Below are 18,651 nucleotides of genomic sequence, written 5' to 3' on the forward strand. Positions count from 1 at the left end.
AATATGTATATATATGTATTTTTTGTGAAATGTTTGTTCTGAATATTTACAGAAAAAAACATGTTCAAGAAATGACCAAAAAATTGGTTTTTGTGTTGCAAATATTCAGTAATAAATCTAAAAGAGTTTTGCTATAGCTGGTTCAGTAACATTCACCACCATTAGATCAGTTTAAAAACATGTTTCATGTTTGAAGGCACTGTACAAAATGTAGCACTAATTTTAAAATAAATTTGCTTCCAAAAGTGAACAGTGAATTCAACACCATATAAAGAACATATTTAGTTGAGTCCAATTAAGAATTTAAGTTGGCATTACAGTGAATACAATAATGGACAAAATTTTAATTTGAGTTCATCCATCCGTTATCCAACCTGCTATATCCAAACTACAGGGTGACGGGGGTCTGCTGGAGCCAATCCCAGCCAACAACAGGGCGCAAGGCAGGAAACAAACCCCGGGCAGGGCGCAAGCCCATCACAGTTAATTTGAGTTTTTAAAGAAATTTGGTTTGAGCTAAATACATTTTTTTGCTTTTATTTTGAAACGGTTAGAACAAACTCAAATGAATTAAGTTTACTCAAATACTTTTAAAATTTGAAAGAAATCAATTAAATTGCTTGTTACCTTGTGAAGTAATTTATTTAGGTTGATCCAACAACACATTTTTTACAGTGAACTAAAGCTTTGTGTTTCCAATGGCATTTGCGTTTTGGGGGTGGTGGTGGTTTATACTGTAATATATAGAGATAAATGTCAATTATTTGTGAAGCAGTAATTTTCTGATCATTCTGTACTTGTAAACACGGATCGGCATTCAGAAACAATCACATAGCTCCAGTTTTCCCTACCCTTCCTGATCTGGATTTCTCTTAAATTTAATGCTGCCAATAAGGAATAACAGAAATCATCGTCATACTAACTGAATGCACCAGTTCAGTAGTTCGCCTTCCAAATACCTTGATCGCCGTCTCATTTTTTCTTTCTTCTGACTTTAAGAGATACATCACAGAGAATCATATCCACACATCCCTCTTTTTTGTTTGGATTTTTTCCTTGATATCTGTATCTGTCAGGACTGATCTCCCCGTGAAACGTAGTTTATCATCGACAGAAAGCCACACAGTGATTTCTTTTACTCCTTATTGACAGCGTTTCATTTAAGAGTAATCCAGATCAGGAAAAGTAAAGGATGGACTCTCTATATGCTGAGTAAACTGGAGCTGTTTCTTCTGCATGCTGATCAATAATCATGGATAACGAATGCTCAGGATATTCCTGCTTCACAGATAACCGATGATTTGTGCCGAGGGTGGGCATCTTAACGTTAGACTGAACTTACGAGGGACGTTCAAAAAGTTTCCGCACTTTATATTTATTAAGAATTTCAAAAAAATATTACAAAACTTTTCTACGTATATATTCACCTTCGTTTGCGATTCAATTTTCCCAGCATCATTCCAATTTTTTATTGCCCAGTTCCTCCCGCCTTCATCGAAAATATAAAAGTGCGTAAACTTTTTTAACGCCCTCGTAATAAAACTCGGCTCGTGTATCCATTGTATGGTACGCTCAAAAAGTATTCTGACAAGTAATACCTTTCATATTTTCTTCTAATCAAGTTTTCTCTTAAGGTAATGCATTTTTGTGTATGTGAAATACACAGATTAAACACTTTCTACTAGGACAGTAAATGCCCTGGGTATTTATTAGTTCTTTTTCGCACTAACAGAGGAGATCCCATACTTAGTGTGTGTTTCTCTGTGCGTTTTCATAAACGAATTAATAATTCGTTTGAAGGCTTTTTTTTTGTTATGAAATTACAGTACTGTTGTTGACATATAAATGCAAAATGTTCTCAATTGAAACAGGTGTTCCCCATGTTAAGAGCTCGTGTGATTATGGTGCACGGTGGTGCGCATGTGCATGTAAATTTTTTTTTTTTGGTAATAAAAGGAGACAGCGTGACCGATGTACTTTGACCCTGGTCAACAAGCTTCAGAGAGTGTTGTTATTCTTTCGACGTCTGTATATTACCCAAGCGTACGCTGTTAATAATTTTCTTGCCATCGCAAGGACATTTAGTCTACATGTCAACAACTGTCACTTGTGTATCGTCATGCGCAGATCAGTCCGTGCTGTAAAGTGAAAGTCAGACACTCTTGCAAGCGCATGCAGCGTGTTACAAATCTTTACGACATATCATACGCAGTAAATGTTCATGCATGCGTAAAATAGAACGGGCAGCACCGTGAACTGTGCGATGAATAACGGTTTCAATACAATGCAAACGCGGATCGGGTGGTGTCGGTGCTATAAAAACGGCCAATGCAGAGCAGCAGCCCAACTGCTAACAACAACAAAACTGGACAATTGATGCTCGAAAACTTTAATCACCGATTGCGGAGTTTCCTGTGACCGTAACCACAGGAGTACCGTGACAACAAGTGGCGGACTAGCATCCACAGCGGAGTACACAATCATAGGACTATTAACATCTAATGGTGTCTCTGTGGCACCGATGCGTAGTGAGTATGGCGGCATTAAGTTTAATATTCGAGAATGTATAAGCACCTCTGTATAATTCATTATTGATAAATCAGCACCATCTAAGAAGCTTCAGAAAATACATCTACTTGACTGCAATCCAGGTGCCTCGATCGGACTAGGTAGTCTAGAAATTATTAAACAAAATACACGTTTAATTTACTGCGGTGGGTTGGCACCCTGCCCGGGATTGGTTCCTGCCTTGTGCCCTGTGTTGGCTGGATTGGCTCCAGCAGACCCCCGTGACCCTGTGTTTTGGATTCAGCGGGTTGGAAAATGGATGGATGGATGGACGTTTAATTTATTTGATATACACATTCTCCTTCTTTCCCGTCCACATATTTATGTAACTTATTATTTCCTCGGCGTGCTCCCAACCTCCTTCTCCTTTACAGTTAAAAAGCTCTTGTCCCGGCAGACATTTTTTTTTTTTTTGCCCACTTTCTTTCATTTGTACGGAAATTACTACCCTATCTCAGCTCACTTGTAGCCCGTAAAATTTTGACATCGACCTGGTTATCTTCGGCTGTCGTCAACTGACGTTTTCAAATACTTTTTTTTCAATATACCTGTTATGAGGTTTACACCAATAAAACAATCAAGCACTTTTACTTTACAGTGATAAAATCAATAAAACGTATAAAGTCTAAAATCATGCTTTTTTCTGTCAATGGTCTCTTTCGGTAAAAATGACGAATGATCAATCCTTCTGGTACTCACCCCATAAATGAAACTTAGAATAATGCAGACGCATTTGTAGAAGTACCCACAGGAATCCCGCGCCATGCTCCTTGCAGGCTGCCCTGAAACTTTACACCCACGTAAAACAGTAAGAAGTCGCGGGATTCTGTTCAAATGAACTCGAATGCTCCGCCTGCTTCATGTCGCCGTTATATATTCAATCTTGACTCTGACGCGCATTTCAGGTTTCGTTTCTTCTGTTCAGCGAGTTACTTCAGCTCCAAAAATTAAAGGAATTTTGAAAAAACATCAGATCTCAAGCTGGATATCTATACTGATATGGACTGAATAATGTGTTAGGAACTACAAGATGCCACATTGCTTGATGGCAATGAAAATTATCAACCCACAGAGGGCTGAATTCAAAGACACCCCAAAAATCAAACTGAAAAAATAATGAGACAGGCAGGCTAGTCCATTTTGCCAAAATTTCATTGCAGCAACTCAGAATCGTACTCATTTGTTTTTATGGCCCCCACATGCTTGTATGCATGCCTGACAACGTCACCTAGAGGTGTTCTATTGGATTTAGGTTAGGCGAGCATGGGGGTCAGTCAGTGGTATCAATTCCTTCATCCTCCAGGAACCTGCATACTCTCACCACATGAGACCAGGCATTGTTGTGCACCAGGAGGAACCCAGGACCCACTGCTACAGCATAGGGTCTGACAATGGGTCCAAGGAATTCATCCCGATACCTAATGGCAGTCAAGGTACCGTTGTCTAGCCTGTAGAGGTCTGTGCGTCCCCCCATGGATATGCCTCCCCAGACTATCACTGACCCACCACCAAACTGGTCATGCTGAACGCTTTTACAGGCAGCATAACATTCTCCACGGCTTCTCCACACCCTTTTGTGTCTGTCACATGTACTCAGGGTGAACCTGCTCTCATCTGTGAAAAGCACAGGGTGCCAGTGGTGGACCTGTCAATTCTGGTATTTATGGAAAATGCCAATCGAGCTCCACGGTGCTGGGCAGTGAGCACAGGGCCCACTAGAGGAAGTCGGGCCCTCAGGCCACCCTCATGAAGTTTGTTTCTGGTTGTTTGGTCAGAGACATTCACACCAGTGGGCTGCTGAAGGTCATTTTGTAGGGCTCTGGCAGTGCTCATCCTGTTCCTCCTTGCCCAAATGAGCAAATACCTGTCCTGCTGATGGGTTAAGGACCTTTTACGGTCCTGTCCAGCTCTCCTAGAGTAACTGCCTATCTCCTAGAATCTCCTCCATGCCCCTGAGACTGATCTGGGAGATACAAGAAACCTTCTGGCAATGAGACGTATTGATGTGCCATCCTGGAGAAGTTGGACTACCTGTGCACACTCTGTAGGGTACCAGTAGTGACACACTGACTGTAGCCAAATGCAAAACTAGTGAAACAGTCCGAAAAAATGAGGAGGGAAAAATGACAGTGGGTTGTCTCGTTGTTGCCCCTCTACTGAACTTGTTGTTAACTTCATTAACACCAAAGCAGCTGAAACTAATTAACAATCCCCTCTAACAGACCAGATCAATATCCCAGATGTTTCATTGACTTGATGCTATACTCTAATTAAAAAGTTTTACTTTATATATATATATATATATATTATAATATATATATATATATATATATATATATATATATATATATACACACAGGCGGCACGGTGGCACAGTGGTAGCGCTGCTGCCTTGCAGTTGGGAGACCTGGGGACCTGGGTTTGCTTCCCGGGTCTTCCCTGCGTGGAGTTTGCATGTTCTCCCCGTGTCTGCGTGGGTTTCCTCCGGGTGCTCCGGTTTCCTCCCACAGTCCAAAAACATGCAGGTTAGGTGGATTGGCGATTCTGAATTGGCCCTAGTGTGTGCTTGGTGTGTGGGTGTGTTTGTGTGTGTCCTGCGGTTGGGTTGGCACCCTGCCCAGGATTGGTTCCTGCCTTGTGCCCTGTGTTGGCTGGGATTGGCTCCAGCAGCCCCCCGTGACCCTGTGTTCGGATTCAGCCGGGTTGGAAAATGGATGGATGGATGGATATTATAACAATAACAGAAATCTGGCTAAATTAACATAGGGATGAGCAGGGCTGGGTACTAGCACTAATGTCCCAATTCAATTCGATTTTCGTTCACAATGTCGATTTGATTCAATATCGATTTTATCTTGACTGAATTAGTGTGATATATTTGAAGTGCTTGATTTTCTAGAGGTTACATAACCATGCATAGAAAACTTTAATATAATCTAACAAATTTGAGTAACACTTTATTTAAAGGGTGTCTACACAGTGACTTCATAACACATGCATAAGCATGGAATGAAAATTAAGAAAAAACACTTGATTAGTAAAGAACAGTTAACATCAGTATTTGCAAGGAGGATGGGAGCATGCACTGATTGTGTGTTGCCGCACCCACCACGCGACAAACCACCTGGATTGGAGCCTGAGTGCAGCAAGTGACAGCTCAGTACCACACTTGAACAGTGTGAGGCTTTTTTACAGTGGCTGAAGTGCCAATCCTGACACCAACCGCCACATTTTCCCTGTAAATTGGGGGACCTGTTTGCAGGGCTGGATGCAGATTAACGTCATACCCAGGACAAACTAATTGCTTCTTAAATAATACAGTGGGTACGGAAAGTATTCAGACCCCCTTCAATTTTTCACTCTTTGTTATATTGCAGCCATTTGCTAAAATTATTTAAATGAATTTTTTTCCTCATTAATGTACACACAGCACCCCATATTCCATCCATCCATCCATTATCCAACCCGCTGAAATCCGAACACAGGGTCACTGGGGCCTGCTGGAGCCAATCCCAGCCAACACAGGGCACAAGGTAGGGAACCAATCCCGGGCAGGGTGCCAACCCACCGCAGGCACCCCATATTGACACACAAAAAAAAGAATTTTTGAAATTGTTGCAGATTTATTAAAAAGAAAAACTGAAATATCACATCGATTTGGAAAATTCATGCTTTTCATACGGACAACTTTACCTAACATGTTCTACAGAGGGAAATCCTCACAATTTCTTCATTTTCGGAACCCCAGGACAACACAAATACAATACATACACACCTCCTGTATCCAAAGCCTCTAAAATGACCACTTATATTACCTATTACAATAAAAGTTCAATCAGAAAAATGTTGGTTCGATTTCTATGTTCTGTTTCTTTCATGTGGGAAATTCACCAGTTATAGATTCCCGGGCAACGCAGGGTACTCCTGCTAGTGTATATCCATCCATCCATCCATTTTCCAACCCGCTGAATCCGAACACAGGGTCATGGGGGTCTGCTGGAGCCAATCCCAGCCAACACAGGGCACAAGGCAGGAACCAATCCTGGGCAGGGTGCCAACCCACCGCAGGACACACACAAACACACCCACACACCAAGCACACACTAGGGCCAATTTAGAATCGCCAATCCACCTAACCTGCATGTCTTTGGACTGTGGGAGGAAACCGGAGCACCCGGAGGAAACCCACGCAGACACGGGGAGAACATGCAAACTCCACGCAGGGAGGACCCGGGAAGCGAACCCAGGTCCCCAGATCACCCAACTGTGAGGCAGCAGCGCTACCCACTGCGCCACCGTGCCGCCCGCTAGTGTATATATATATATATATATATATATATTGTAATGGACAGCCGGGTACCATGCCCGGCAGGGACGCCCCTACTGCATCTGTTTCAGGGAAGCTACTATGAACAGCTCAATACCTCCCCCGGGACGCTTGGTGGCAGCCTCCCTGGCAGACGATGATTCCCCAACCTGGCACATGGCTCCATGGGAGATGGAGTCCTCCACAGCCTGGTTTGGGGCTCGGATGGCCGCCAGGGGGAGCTGCATGGAGCCTGCAGCCCGGCTGGTCAAATCTTCAGCCCCACCTGGAAATGCAATTAGGGCTAGGTGATCAAGCACCTAGAATGCTTCTGGGTGGGGTATAAAAAAGGCCAGCACCACCACTCAAGAGCCAGAATCGGGAGGAAGAGGACGAGGTTGCCTGGGAAGAGTGGTGGTGTCAAAGTGGAAGGAAAGTGTTATTTGGTGTGCTATATTTAAGTGCTTTTGGGGACTGTGTTGGGCTGAAGAAAAATAGAAGTGTGTTTTATTTAAGCACGTGCCTCTGCCTCAGTCTGTGCCGGGTTGGGCGCTATATAGCGCCTTTCACAACTGCCGTAGCCGGCAGGATTCCCGGTCCGTCCATTTGGACCGGAACCTGCAGTAAACTTTGGGTAGAGACCCGGCATAGCGAAGCGCAACAGCGCGAGGCAATTGCTCGACTCAGCTGTGCAGAGAGCGCGCTCCCGTGGCGGAGCGTTGCGCTGCTGTCTTGCAGGGAGTCACGTCGCTGATATTCCCTGCCTGGAGTTTACATGTTTTCCTGCTGGGTTTCCTCAGTGTGCTCCAGTTTCCTTCCAAAGATATGCAGATTTGGGGATTTGGTGCCGCTAAAATGACGCTAGTGTATGTGTGTGCTTGTATTCATCTTGCGATGAACCGAGGCCTCGTCCAGGGATTGTTTCTCACTCATGCCCTATGCTTGCTGGAATGGACACATCCCTGGATTTAATCAATAAAACATCCTTTTCAGAGAAATTTAGGTAAGGTGTGTGGCGGACAGCCGGGTCCCATGCCCGGCAGGGACGCCCCTGCTGCATCTGTTCCGGGGAGCAACCATGGGCAGCTCAATACCTTCCCCGGGACGCTTGGTGCAGCCTCCCTGGCGGACGGTAATCCTCCAACCTGTCGCATGGCTCCATGGGAGATGGAGTCCTCCACAGCCTGGTTGGGGGCTCGGATGGCCGCTAGGGGGAGCTGCATGGAGTCAGCAGCCCGGCTGGAAGATTCTTCAGTCCCACTCGGAAGTGCAATTAGGTCCAGGTGGTCAAGCACCTGGAACGCTTCCGGGTGAGATATAAAAGGGCCAGCCACCACCACTCAGAGAGCCAGAGTCGGGAGGAGGAGGACTAACCTAGAGGAGGAGTGGTGGTCAAGGAGAAGAGTGTTTTGGTGTGGTAATTGTGTTTTGGGACTGTGTTGGGCCGTTGGGACACGGGGAAGGCGTGCCCCATGGCTGAAGAGAAAAATAAAAAGTGTTTGATTTAACACGCGCCTCTGCATCAGTCTGTGCCGGGTCGGGCTCTATATAGTGCCTTATTACAGGTGTCATCAGAATTTAATGGGTGTTCCAGGCAATTCACAACACAGCTGAGCCGAACATGTTCTCACCGTGATAATATCTCACACTGCCACCTGGTGGATTCCTCCAGATGTACGCAAAGTACGCGTGCAAGTATAAACACTACAACGCTTTCGTAGCAGAAGCATCCGCTGCAGCATGTGTCGTGTCACGTGAAGTATAAACCCGGCCTAAGGCTGCAGGTATATTAAACGCTATTGACGTTTTTACTGGGGTGCTCTGTGATTGAGGACGGACAGTAAACTTTGTTAAAATGATATCGAAAAATACCAGTCGTCAGTTGTATTTTCAGTCATTTTGGCGTGTTTGCTGTTCTGTTACCAAAAAAATTCTTCAACAGGGCTCATCAACAAAGAAACAAGGATAGTAAGATTTAGTAAAATATCAGTAATAATAATACATTGCTCGACACCCAGTAACACTTTACAAAGACATTTTAAAGACAGCTCGTTAAAATAAATGTAGTAATCCATTGTCATGCTATATGTGATAGCTTGCTCTTAAACATTTGCACAGGTGGTTGCTCCTGGGGATATAAAAGGCAAAAAAAAAAAATCCACGGGAAAGGCTTTGTTGTTGAACTCAGATTTTACCTCCGCCATATGAGTCATCAAAACTATTGGAATGAATATAGTTCTATATAAATAAATAAATAAATACATTTCCTATCACAACCACACTTTCACACCTGTACATTGGAGAGGGACTTCATTTTCACAGCAGGTGAAATTATCCTATAAAACACATAGGAGTTATGTGCACCGTTTTTCATGGGAGATTAAAACTCATCAAATGTATTTTAAAAACTTGTAGGAAGCAGTCTGTGGCATTCCTCATCTGCCGTTTCTTTAATAAGCCTATCAGACAGTCTTTTATAGCACTTTCATATCGAGTGTGTCTCTTAATCCCTTCTAGCAGAGGAAACTTTCATTTCCACAGCTTGGTCTATGCTGTAGAAATGTGTCCCCCCTGTCTTCTGCTTGCAAAATTAATACTGGAATTACAAAACTGTCCACAATTTATTTTAAAAGATTGAAGGAAGTCTTCTACAGTATATCACTTTTCTATCTAGTATGTCCTTACTCATCCACTGCTGGGGGCCCTCATTTCCTCAGTTGAGCCTTTGCCATAGAAACATGTGCCACCTGAAATGCTGCTTACAACATAAACACTAAACAGTTAAAATTGTTGAGCTTGTATTTGAACAATTTTATATCACTTTCATGTCTTCTTTGGTGGTCTGTACCTTCCACTGGACGGGACACTAATTTCTACGGCTGGAGCAGAGCTATACAAATGTGGGCCCCTGTCTGCTGCTTTTAAAATGAACACTGGAATTGCAAAATTGTTCAAAATCCCTTTTAAAAGTTCACAGGCACCCTTTAGTATCGCTTATCTTTCTATTGTGCAACTCTGTTCTGTCAGCTGGCAAGGATACTCATTTTCATGGCCGGAGATAATCTTTAGAATTCTATTTCTGTTCTGAAAAATTAGGCTACAATATTGAACATTTTTAAATAAAAAAAAAATCAAGTGCTTACACTGTCTTTTTTTAAGTATGTCTATGAAAATCGCTGTGAGTAGCCAGAAAAATTCTATTTAAACATAAGATATTATTATTATTATTATTTAGGTTTTTTAAAATCCAAATAAACCTGATAGGACTTCTTACAAGATATGTGCCACTCTAGGGTACCAACAAAGTCAAACTGATAAGGAAATTTTGTGATTAATTTGTTTAAAGTATTTTAAGCAAAAAATAACTTTTCATCATCCTCTCATCTCTAATTTGGCATTTCAGGATACAGTATATACTGCAAATATACATTTAAATTGTAACCGCTGACAATTATTTACTCATGTGCTTGCGTTTTCCATAAAACAGCTTCAATATGTGCACAAAGTAGGTAATAAAACACACAAATTCTGACATTAGCATGACTGTTGAAAGAAAAACATGTGTTAGAATCTATTCTATGGAGTTTTCATAAATTAATCATTATATACCTTTTGAGGTTTCTTGATATATTTTGTAATCAGATTTTTTAATTTTTTTTTTATTTTTACTGCCACTTCACAGATCAACAATCCCCAACTTGGTCACTGTCAGAATAAGTCTTTTAACTTTTTTCCTGTGTCCATTAATACATTTTCTGGGTTTCACTACCCATCTGAAAGAGCTGGCATCAGGTTGGGTGGCACTTTTAAACTGTAGTAGTATGAGCGAGTGTCAGTGTGGCAAGCATTAGAGTGGTATTTTCTTTCCGTCTCATTTTTTGTCTTCTGGCCCAAGCCTGTAAATCTCTTTTGTAAATGGGTGGCTTGGATAGAGGACAGATACTAACAATTTTCAAGGCTATTTAAAACAATACTAAAAGATATTTGTGTATGTGTGTTGTAGTGCCCCATGTTGAAAGTGTTAGATCCATTGAAGAAATCAACTTAAACAAACAAATGTACATTCTGGCGGTTTGTTTGAAGTGTTTTACTTTATGACCATATTATTAATTGCTGTGTGAATATAATTTTTTCAAGAGGATGACCTTTACTATTTTTAAAATAGACAAGCAGGGCAACAGGAGGAATATGAAAGTTATTTGTTCAGTTTAGGAGACAAAGGATATTTGTAAGGAAGTTCATGCCAGTGCTATCGGTGTACATTCTGGAATTTATAAAACTGCTGATATTATTTCACAAAGATGTTACTGGCCTGTTTTATGCTGACATTAAAATTAATTAATTAATCATTATTTTAATTAAAAGACTATAAGTGTCAGAACAGATTCAATAAAATATTTTAAATCTTTCAGTTGCTGTTTGTCGGACTCTTTAATTGACTTGTCATACAAATGTGTATCAGTGGATATTTGGTACTTCATTTGACAAATAATATTAATGTTTCAAAGTCTCATATATTTCAGATAGATAGATAGATAGATAGATAGATAGATAGATAGATAGATAGATAGATAGATAGATAGATAGATAGATAGATAGATAGATAGATAGATAGATAGAACTTTATTTGTCCTCTAAGGGAAAATGTGCTTCTTTTTTTTAACAGAGGTTGAATGAATAAATAAATTAATATTAATAAATAATGAAAAGAAAACAGCCAGTCCAATAACAATTTTAGCTGTCTTGTGAGCTGGGGCTCACAACTCTGAGGCAGAAGCTCAGCTATAGAAGTGAGTGTCCCTTTGAGTGAAGAGAACAATGGGACACAGTAGGCTTGAAAGTGATGTAGAAGACTTTCATTAATCTTTTACCATGGATTTCAGATAATATGACTTATCCAGGGTTCATTTTGAAAGCAGCAGCAGACAGGGTGCACACAAGCCCATGGATCTGCTCCAGCCATGGAAATGAGCGTTCCCTGTAGGGGATAGGATGCAGACACATAGTGGAGAAGATTATGTAGAAGACTATACCTATGACCTTTAAAAATCAATTTTGCATAATTTCACCTCTCCGGTGTTCATTTTGTAATCAGCAGTCAGAGGGCACACATTTTACGGCTCTGCAGCAGCCATGGAAATGAGCGTTCCGACTAGTGGATGAGACAAGCGTTTTCATTCCAATAGTTTTAATGACTCACATGGCGGAGGTGAAATTTGAGTTCAACAACAAAGCCTTTCCCGTGGATTTTTTTTTCCTTTTTTATCCCCAGGAACAACCACCTGTGCAAATGTTTAAGAGCAAGCTATCACTTATAGCATGACAATGGATTGCTACATTTATTTTAACGAGCTGTCTTTTAAATGTCTTTGTAAAGTGTTACTGGGTGTCGAGCAATATATTATTATTACTGATATTTTAGTAAATCTTACTATCCCTGTTTCTTTTTTGATGAGCACCGTGGAAGAATTTTTTGGTAACAGAACAGTAAACACGCCAAAACGACTGAAAATACAACTGATGACTGGTATTTTTCGACAAAAGTTTACTGTCCGCCCTCAATCACAGAGCTCCCCGGTAAAACGTCAGTTGCGTTTAATACAGTATACCTGCAGCCTTAGAACGCTGACATCAAGACATCGCTGCGCGTGCATGTTTAGTAACAGATATGACAGCATTTTGCACGGAACATGCGTTAAAACAAAAGACAAGCGGCGTGCAAAGGCACGCAAACAAGAGGAGTTCCACAACGATCACATCTCAGTGCACCTAAGAGAAGGGACACTGAATTCTATGAGGCTCAGATATTTTAGAGCACCTGTTCAAATATTTAAAGATTGTTTAAGATCAGCGATTTTGCATGGTTCACAGGTGTGCCATATGATTTTTTTTAAAGCAAACTAATTAAAGATTTCTTTGAAGAAATATGACACAAAATAAGTCCACGACACAGATTCTGTGCCATTTTATATGATTTTTATATCATTATATTAGATGAAATGCTGCCAATAAGGAATAATAGAAATCACCGCGCTACTTTCTATCTTTGATGAACTAACGTTTTATGGGGTGAAAAAAATGGTCGCCCCTGACAGATACACTTAATCAGTAGTGTGTGCGACCCACGATTTGTGAGTTTGAGTGTGTGTTTTGTGTGCATGTATGTGCGTGTGTGGTTTTGTCAGTTTTACTATAGCAGTTAGACATCAGTTATTTGTGAAAAAGAAAGAGAAACCATACTGGAACTATAGCACTGCTTTGACACTGGATTCCACCAGTTTGCAAAACCGAGCAGAAACCGAGCGTACGCAATGGGTTGTGCTGCTGTGAGAATGTGAGTGGCTTTTATGCCAAATTTAGTTTTTTGTACATCGTGATGTAAGCGTGGAAATTGTCTCATATAACATTTTTGTGCAAATGTACTGCTTATATGGTCTTTTGAAGCTACAGGCCCAGACCTCCACCTCTCTCTGTTCCAGTTTTTGAAGCAGGTCTTCCTTAGCCTTGTGCACAGCTTCCAGCTGTTGTTGATCACTTGTTCTGATAGTTTTTTCTATCTTTGAAAATTTTCTTTTGGGGCTCTTCAACTGTTTCCCAAGTGTTTTAAGGCCTAGTTTTGTAGAGTTACGATAACTTAATGAAGAATTTTAATTTACCTTAAAATCATAATGTCAGTCTCACATGTAATAGAGGTTATATTTACAGAGGTACAACATAAGCATGCACTACATTTCGGTATTATACTGAATATAGCCATTGGTCTATTGGTCTATACGTACAAAAGTTCGCTGACAACACTGCTATCGTGGGCTGCATCAGGAGTGGACAGGAGGAGGAGTATAGGGACCTAATCAAGGACTTTGTTAAATGGTGCGACTCAAACCACCTACACCTGAACACCAACAAAACCAAGGAGCTGGTGGTGGATTTTAGGAGGACCAGGCCCCTCATGGACCCCGTGATCATCAGAGGTGACTGTGTGCAGATGGTGCAGACCTATAAATACCTGGGGAGTGCAGCTGGATGATAAATTAGACTGGACTGCCAATACTGATGCTCTGTGTAAGAAAAGACAGAGCCAGTTATACTTCCTTAGAAGGCTGGCATACTTCAACATCTGCAATAAGATGCTGCAGATGTTCTACCAGACAGTTGTGGCGAGCGCCCTCTTCTACGCGGTGGTGTGCTGAGGAGGCAGCATTAAGAAGAAAGACGCCTCACGCCTGGACAAACTGGTGAGGAAGGCAGGCTCTATTATTGGGATGGAGCTGGACAGCTTGACATCTGTGGCAGTGTCATCTCCAGACAGAAGAGCAGCTTCAGCGACAGACTGCTGTCACTGTCCTGCTGCACTGACAGACTGAGGAGATCGTTCCTCCTCCAAACTATGCGACTCTTCAATTCCACTCGGGGGGGTAAACTTTAACATTATCTATCTATCTATCTATCTATCTATCTATCTATCTATCTATCTATCTATCTATCTATCTATCTATCTATCTATCTATCTATCTATCTATCTATCTATCTATCTATGTCCAACTTCTCCTGTATTTTTTCCTCCTTATATGACTTGCTTTGTCGAGGAATATTCAGTATAAATATTAATTATTAATATCAATTGATAACATCAATGTTATTTATTTACTAGCAATCAGATTGATTTAATTTGCTCAAAAGATGGAAAGCAGTGAATTTGCTCTCCAGTTCTTCATTACAGGATCACTTTGTATTCCAGCTTTTTCTTGATTATGCATAATTTTGTTTATTAAACATAATTCTTAACCTACAGATATGCACATTTTGATCAACTGTAATGTAAATACGGAATTCCTGAAACACGCTCATTTTTATATTTACAAGACTTGAACATTGTTAAAAGGAATGTGCCTGACTTTTGTAATCCTCCATCAAAGTCTACAACTGAAAATATTTTTCCTAATAATAAAGAGTATATTGGTAGCACTTCCAGACTTTATCAATTATTATGGTGCTCACTGATAGACAATCTTAGGCAACACTTGGTAAGAGACTTCTCTATTAATATCCCATGAAAGGAATGGAGTTCATCATTCATAACATTCAGTCTTCACCAAACTGTGTAAAACACGCTACATTATATGTTAAACACCTCTCCAGATTAAAATGGTGTAAAGTTCATCAGAGTTTGGTCCCTAATTGTGATGGGTAGCTCTGATTAGGTTGAATGTTTTGGGACTGTGCTACGTTAGGATTTTAATGGGGCAATATATTGAATTTGCTTATTTATCAGCCAGAGTCAGATTTACAATCATCCAAAATTCTCAAACGGCTGTGATCGAAGCAAAATCAGAGGGGATCAGACTAAACTGTTTTATGGTGTGAAAGTGTCCACAAAAGGCTCGTTAACCTCTGAGGTTCTTTTTATATTGGTGGATAAGCTAACACTGGAAATGCCTAAACTGTTAGTCTTGATTTGCACATACATCTGGCAAAACTTACCTATTCAACATCCACTCAGGACAGAAACTCAAAATATAAAACAAGAATATCTCAACACTGGCTGAGGCCAGCTACCTCAATTTCGAAAGCATTACAGGGGGCTAGAGGCTGCTCTGCTCACAAGGTGTCCCTGCTGGGATTCGCTTGCATATAAATCTGTCCTCCGATTGCTTCCTGTGAAAGGTCTACACTTTAGAATAGTCTAGCAAAAGCCAGAAACTGCAAATCCTGTTGGTTTTTTGTATCCCGTTGGCTACCTTTGAAAGGGCTACACAGTCTAATAGAATCCAAAGGCAAATCACTACCACTGATTGTATGTAAAGTAAATGGATGCAGTTTGTTTCATTAACAATCATTGATAAATGTCAGTAAACAATATGTCAACTTCAACAAAGTAATACTCAAACTATTTTAGTCATTACTTATGTTTATTTGAAGGGGAAGCCAGATGTAAATGTAAGATATCTTACAGCAAGCATCTTAGTATCAGGTTCCTGTAGCTATGGTTGTTGCAGTCTTTGTTTTCTTAAACCAGATGTGATCCTTGATATCAGGGAGGTGGTCTTCAGATATAATATATAACCAAGTTGTCTTTTCTTCGGAAGTTCATTCTCATTCTCTCTCTCTCCAAATGCTTCTTTTAAAATCCTTTGAATTTACTGTATAGTGTCATGCAATATCTTACATAAGGCAGCCAACATCTGTCAAAAAACTTGGACAACTGATATGTCCCCATGGTCTGGTTGATTGTTAATTAAGTTTTAAAGTCCCAAGCCTCAATTTCACATATTCTTACAAGCAGACACACACTGGTCACTCTATCTAAGCTTAAACATATATATTCTAATAAACTTCATGACACTCTTTTAACAGGTTTATGCTAATTTTCCCAGACTTCACGTCTGTCTATTTTGCATACACCTCTGAATTTTATCTAATATCAAATTTGACACTCTTGGGGAAACTCCCTCATGAATATTAATGAGGTCATATGTATCTGCCTGCTATTTCAGCTACAGAACTTTTCCCACATGACCTCTGAGCCCATGAGTTAGGAGTAATTATTCAAATAAATCTAAAATAAAAACAAGCAAATTAAAAATTACAAGTTGTATTTGGCATAATATGAAGGTAGATTTTTTTTTAACAGCAATACAACTGGTGTGTGGTGTTTTTTTTTTTTTCTTCAAACTTTTTTTGCTTTCTGAAACACATGTTGATTTTGATAGATGGGTTCAAACTGAACACAAATATAATTTCAGATTGATTGTATAATGTCTGAGTTCAGAGAAACGTGAAACTAAAGTGTTGTAAGATAAAGATAGGATAAGTAAAGAGCTTTGGGGAACCTTGTGGCCAACCCCATGTAATTAAATAATTGAAAAATAAATGTGTGGTAAAATGCAAAATGAGTCTGTTTACAAGGAATTCTGGGAGGAAGAGTCTGGTCCAGGTGTTCAGACTTCAAAAGGGACATCATAGATGGAATGGTGTCAATCTTCCTTTCAGCAGTGGGAGGAAAAGAGAGATTGTTCGACTGTGCTACCTCATGTCACAGTGGAGAATTACATTCACACAAGCACTTAAGGTGTTTCCCATGTGCATGCAGGTGACAGTGTATAGAATTATAGAATTCAGTGTGTTTAATCTCTTAATGATGCTGACACACTGCTGTAATTCAACTAAAATCAAAATGTTTTGCTGCTGATTTTCACTTGTACTCGGCTTCTGATGTTTTTTCCATGGATACCAGTTATCCTGATACTGCTTTTCCATCATTGCAATGTCCTGGTAAACCTTCCACTGTGTTCACCACTGATTGCACCAATATGAGCAGGAAAGAAGTTTAGGTGTGAATGCAAAAAAAGCTTTGCATGCTTGAGGCAGGATGTCAATCAGCTGGATGAAGTTTGGTGCTCTGAAGTTTGCAATAATATTCTCAACAACATCCTTGAATGCCTTCCATAACATTTCCTCTGGCCCCACTAGAAGATCTTGAAATTGCTTGCTATTTTTCGATGTGTCTGATTTGTGCTCCGTTAAACGCGACTTCCTTAAACTTGGCATCAGTTATTTGTGGACACATTTGTCTCAAATATAGAAATTCTTTGCCTTCCTTGCTTCTCACTTTCACACACTTTTTCTCCAGTCTAAGTTTTTTACGAAGAGGAGAAAATTATGTTTGTTGAAACATCTGTGGTGATCTTAAAGTAGTGGGGCTCTGATCCTGTTTGTAGTACTTATTACGATGGATTTACAAATAAATCAATAAATGTAAAAGAATCCACACTTTAGGAAAACCTTTTAATAAATTGTTTTACAACCACATAAACATATGTTGTCTTTATAATTTACAAATATATGCCAAAAAAACAAAGACTACAAAACTCTGAGGAACTGTCAGTAACAGCTGCCCACAACAAGGCACTCTAATGGACAGAAAGATCAGTTTTCAGATGGAGTCAATGTGCTTCTTTTTTTAGAATGTTTTGATGCTGTTGATGTTGTATGTTTGTTGATTTACCTTGTTAAAGATGTCCTATGTAATATCTATATAATCTAGCAAAGCCTAATGTGCTAAAATGTATCACTAAAGAGAAGGAAGCAATCTAAATGAAAGATAAATGGTCTAAAAGAAAGTTGCAAGCATCCCTTTTTTAATAAAACTATGCTTAGATATTGGCATCTACTTAAGCAGAACAAATCAAGAACTGCTGCCTGTACAGCGCAAAAACTCCATCCTCAGGTGTCAATACTGGTACATCTCTACAACTTCTTCTCCTGCAGCCATAACAATTTCAAACAGAAGAGAAGAGAGAGTGCAATATAATCAGATGTAGGTTGAGGACAAAAAAGAAGTATGAAATGGCAGTCTTTAAAATTTGTACATGTGCATATGCAGTGGCAAGGCCTCTTGGGATACTTGATTCTTGTCTTTTTTAATTTCCGTGTGTAGTATGCCATTGAAGATACCTGTCATCACCTGCAGGAGCAAAGAAAAAGGTTAATCAGTGGAACCCAAGGTACAAATCAATGAGGACAAGTTCTAGATTCTTCCTGCTTCTGGACTGCATTAAGCTTTTTTTGTCTTCTTTATTTGAGATTTTGTGAATGTGAGTTTCTGAATTTAGATTTCTAGATTTCTATACCTCTTACAAAATCCACATCTTAAAGTTCAAAGTAGGCTGTTCAACTGGTTACTCCTTCTCTCCTTTTCACAAGACCATTTTTCAAAACCTTCAAAAGGGACTAAGGATTAGATATCACTTGGGATGGTTAAAAGGCTTACCATATCA

At 40.1% G+C, this 18,651-nt stretch overlaps 1 protein-coding gene across 5 annotated transcripts in view; it reads right to left on the reverse strand.

Moving 5' to 3' along the window:
• The window catches only part of LOC114662065 (CD9 antigen-like), a 140,041-nt gene that overhangs the window by 61,439 nt on the left and 59,951 nt on the right, over nt 1–18,651 (reverse strand). The window contains exon 8 of one of the 5 annotated variants that reach the window (XR_007936334.1): nt 18,160–18,338. The exons of 2 other annotated variants lie outside the window; for them this stretch is intronic. Coding sequence is in view for 2 of the 3 variants with exons in the window: in XM_028815384.2 (XP_028671217.1) it covers nt 18,231–18,338 (108 nt within the window). In the remaining variant the exon portion in view is untranslated. Of the gene's footprint in view, nt 1–3,267; nt 3,493–17,645; nt 18,339–18,651 lie in introns of those variants that run through there. 2 more of the 5 variants (XM_051934399.1, XM_028815384.2) reach the window with 2 other exon arrangements.

Source organism: Erpetoichthys calabaricus, chromosome 12 (assembly GCF_900747795.2).
Source record: "Erpetoichthys calabaricus chromosome 12, fErpCal1.3, whole genome shotgun sequence".
In the NCBI taxonomy this organism is placed as follows: Eukaryota; Metazoa; Chordata; class Cladistia; order Polypteriformes; family Polypteridae; genus Erpetoichthys; species Erpetoichthys calabaricus.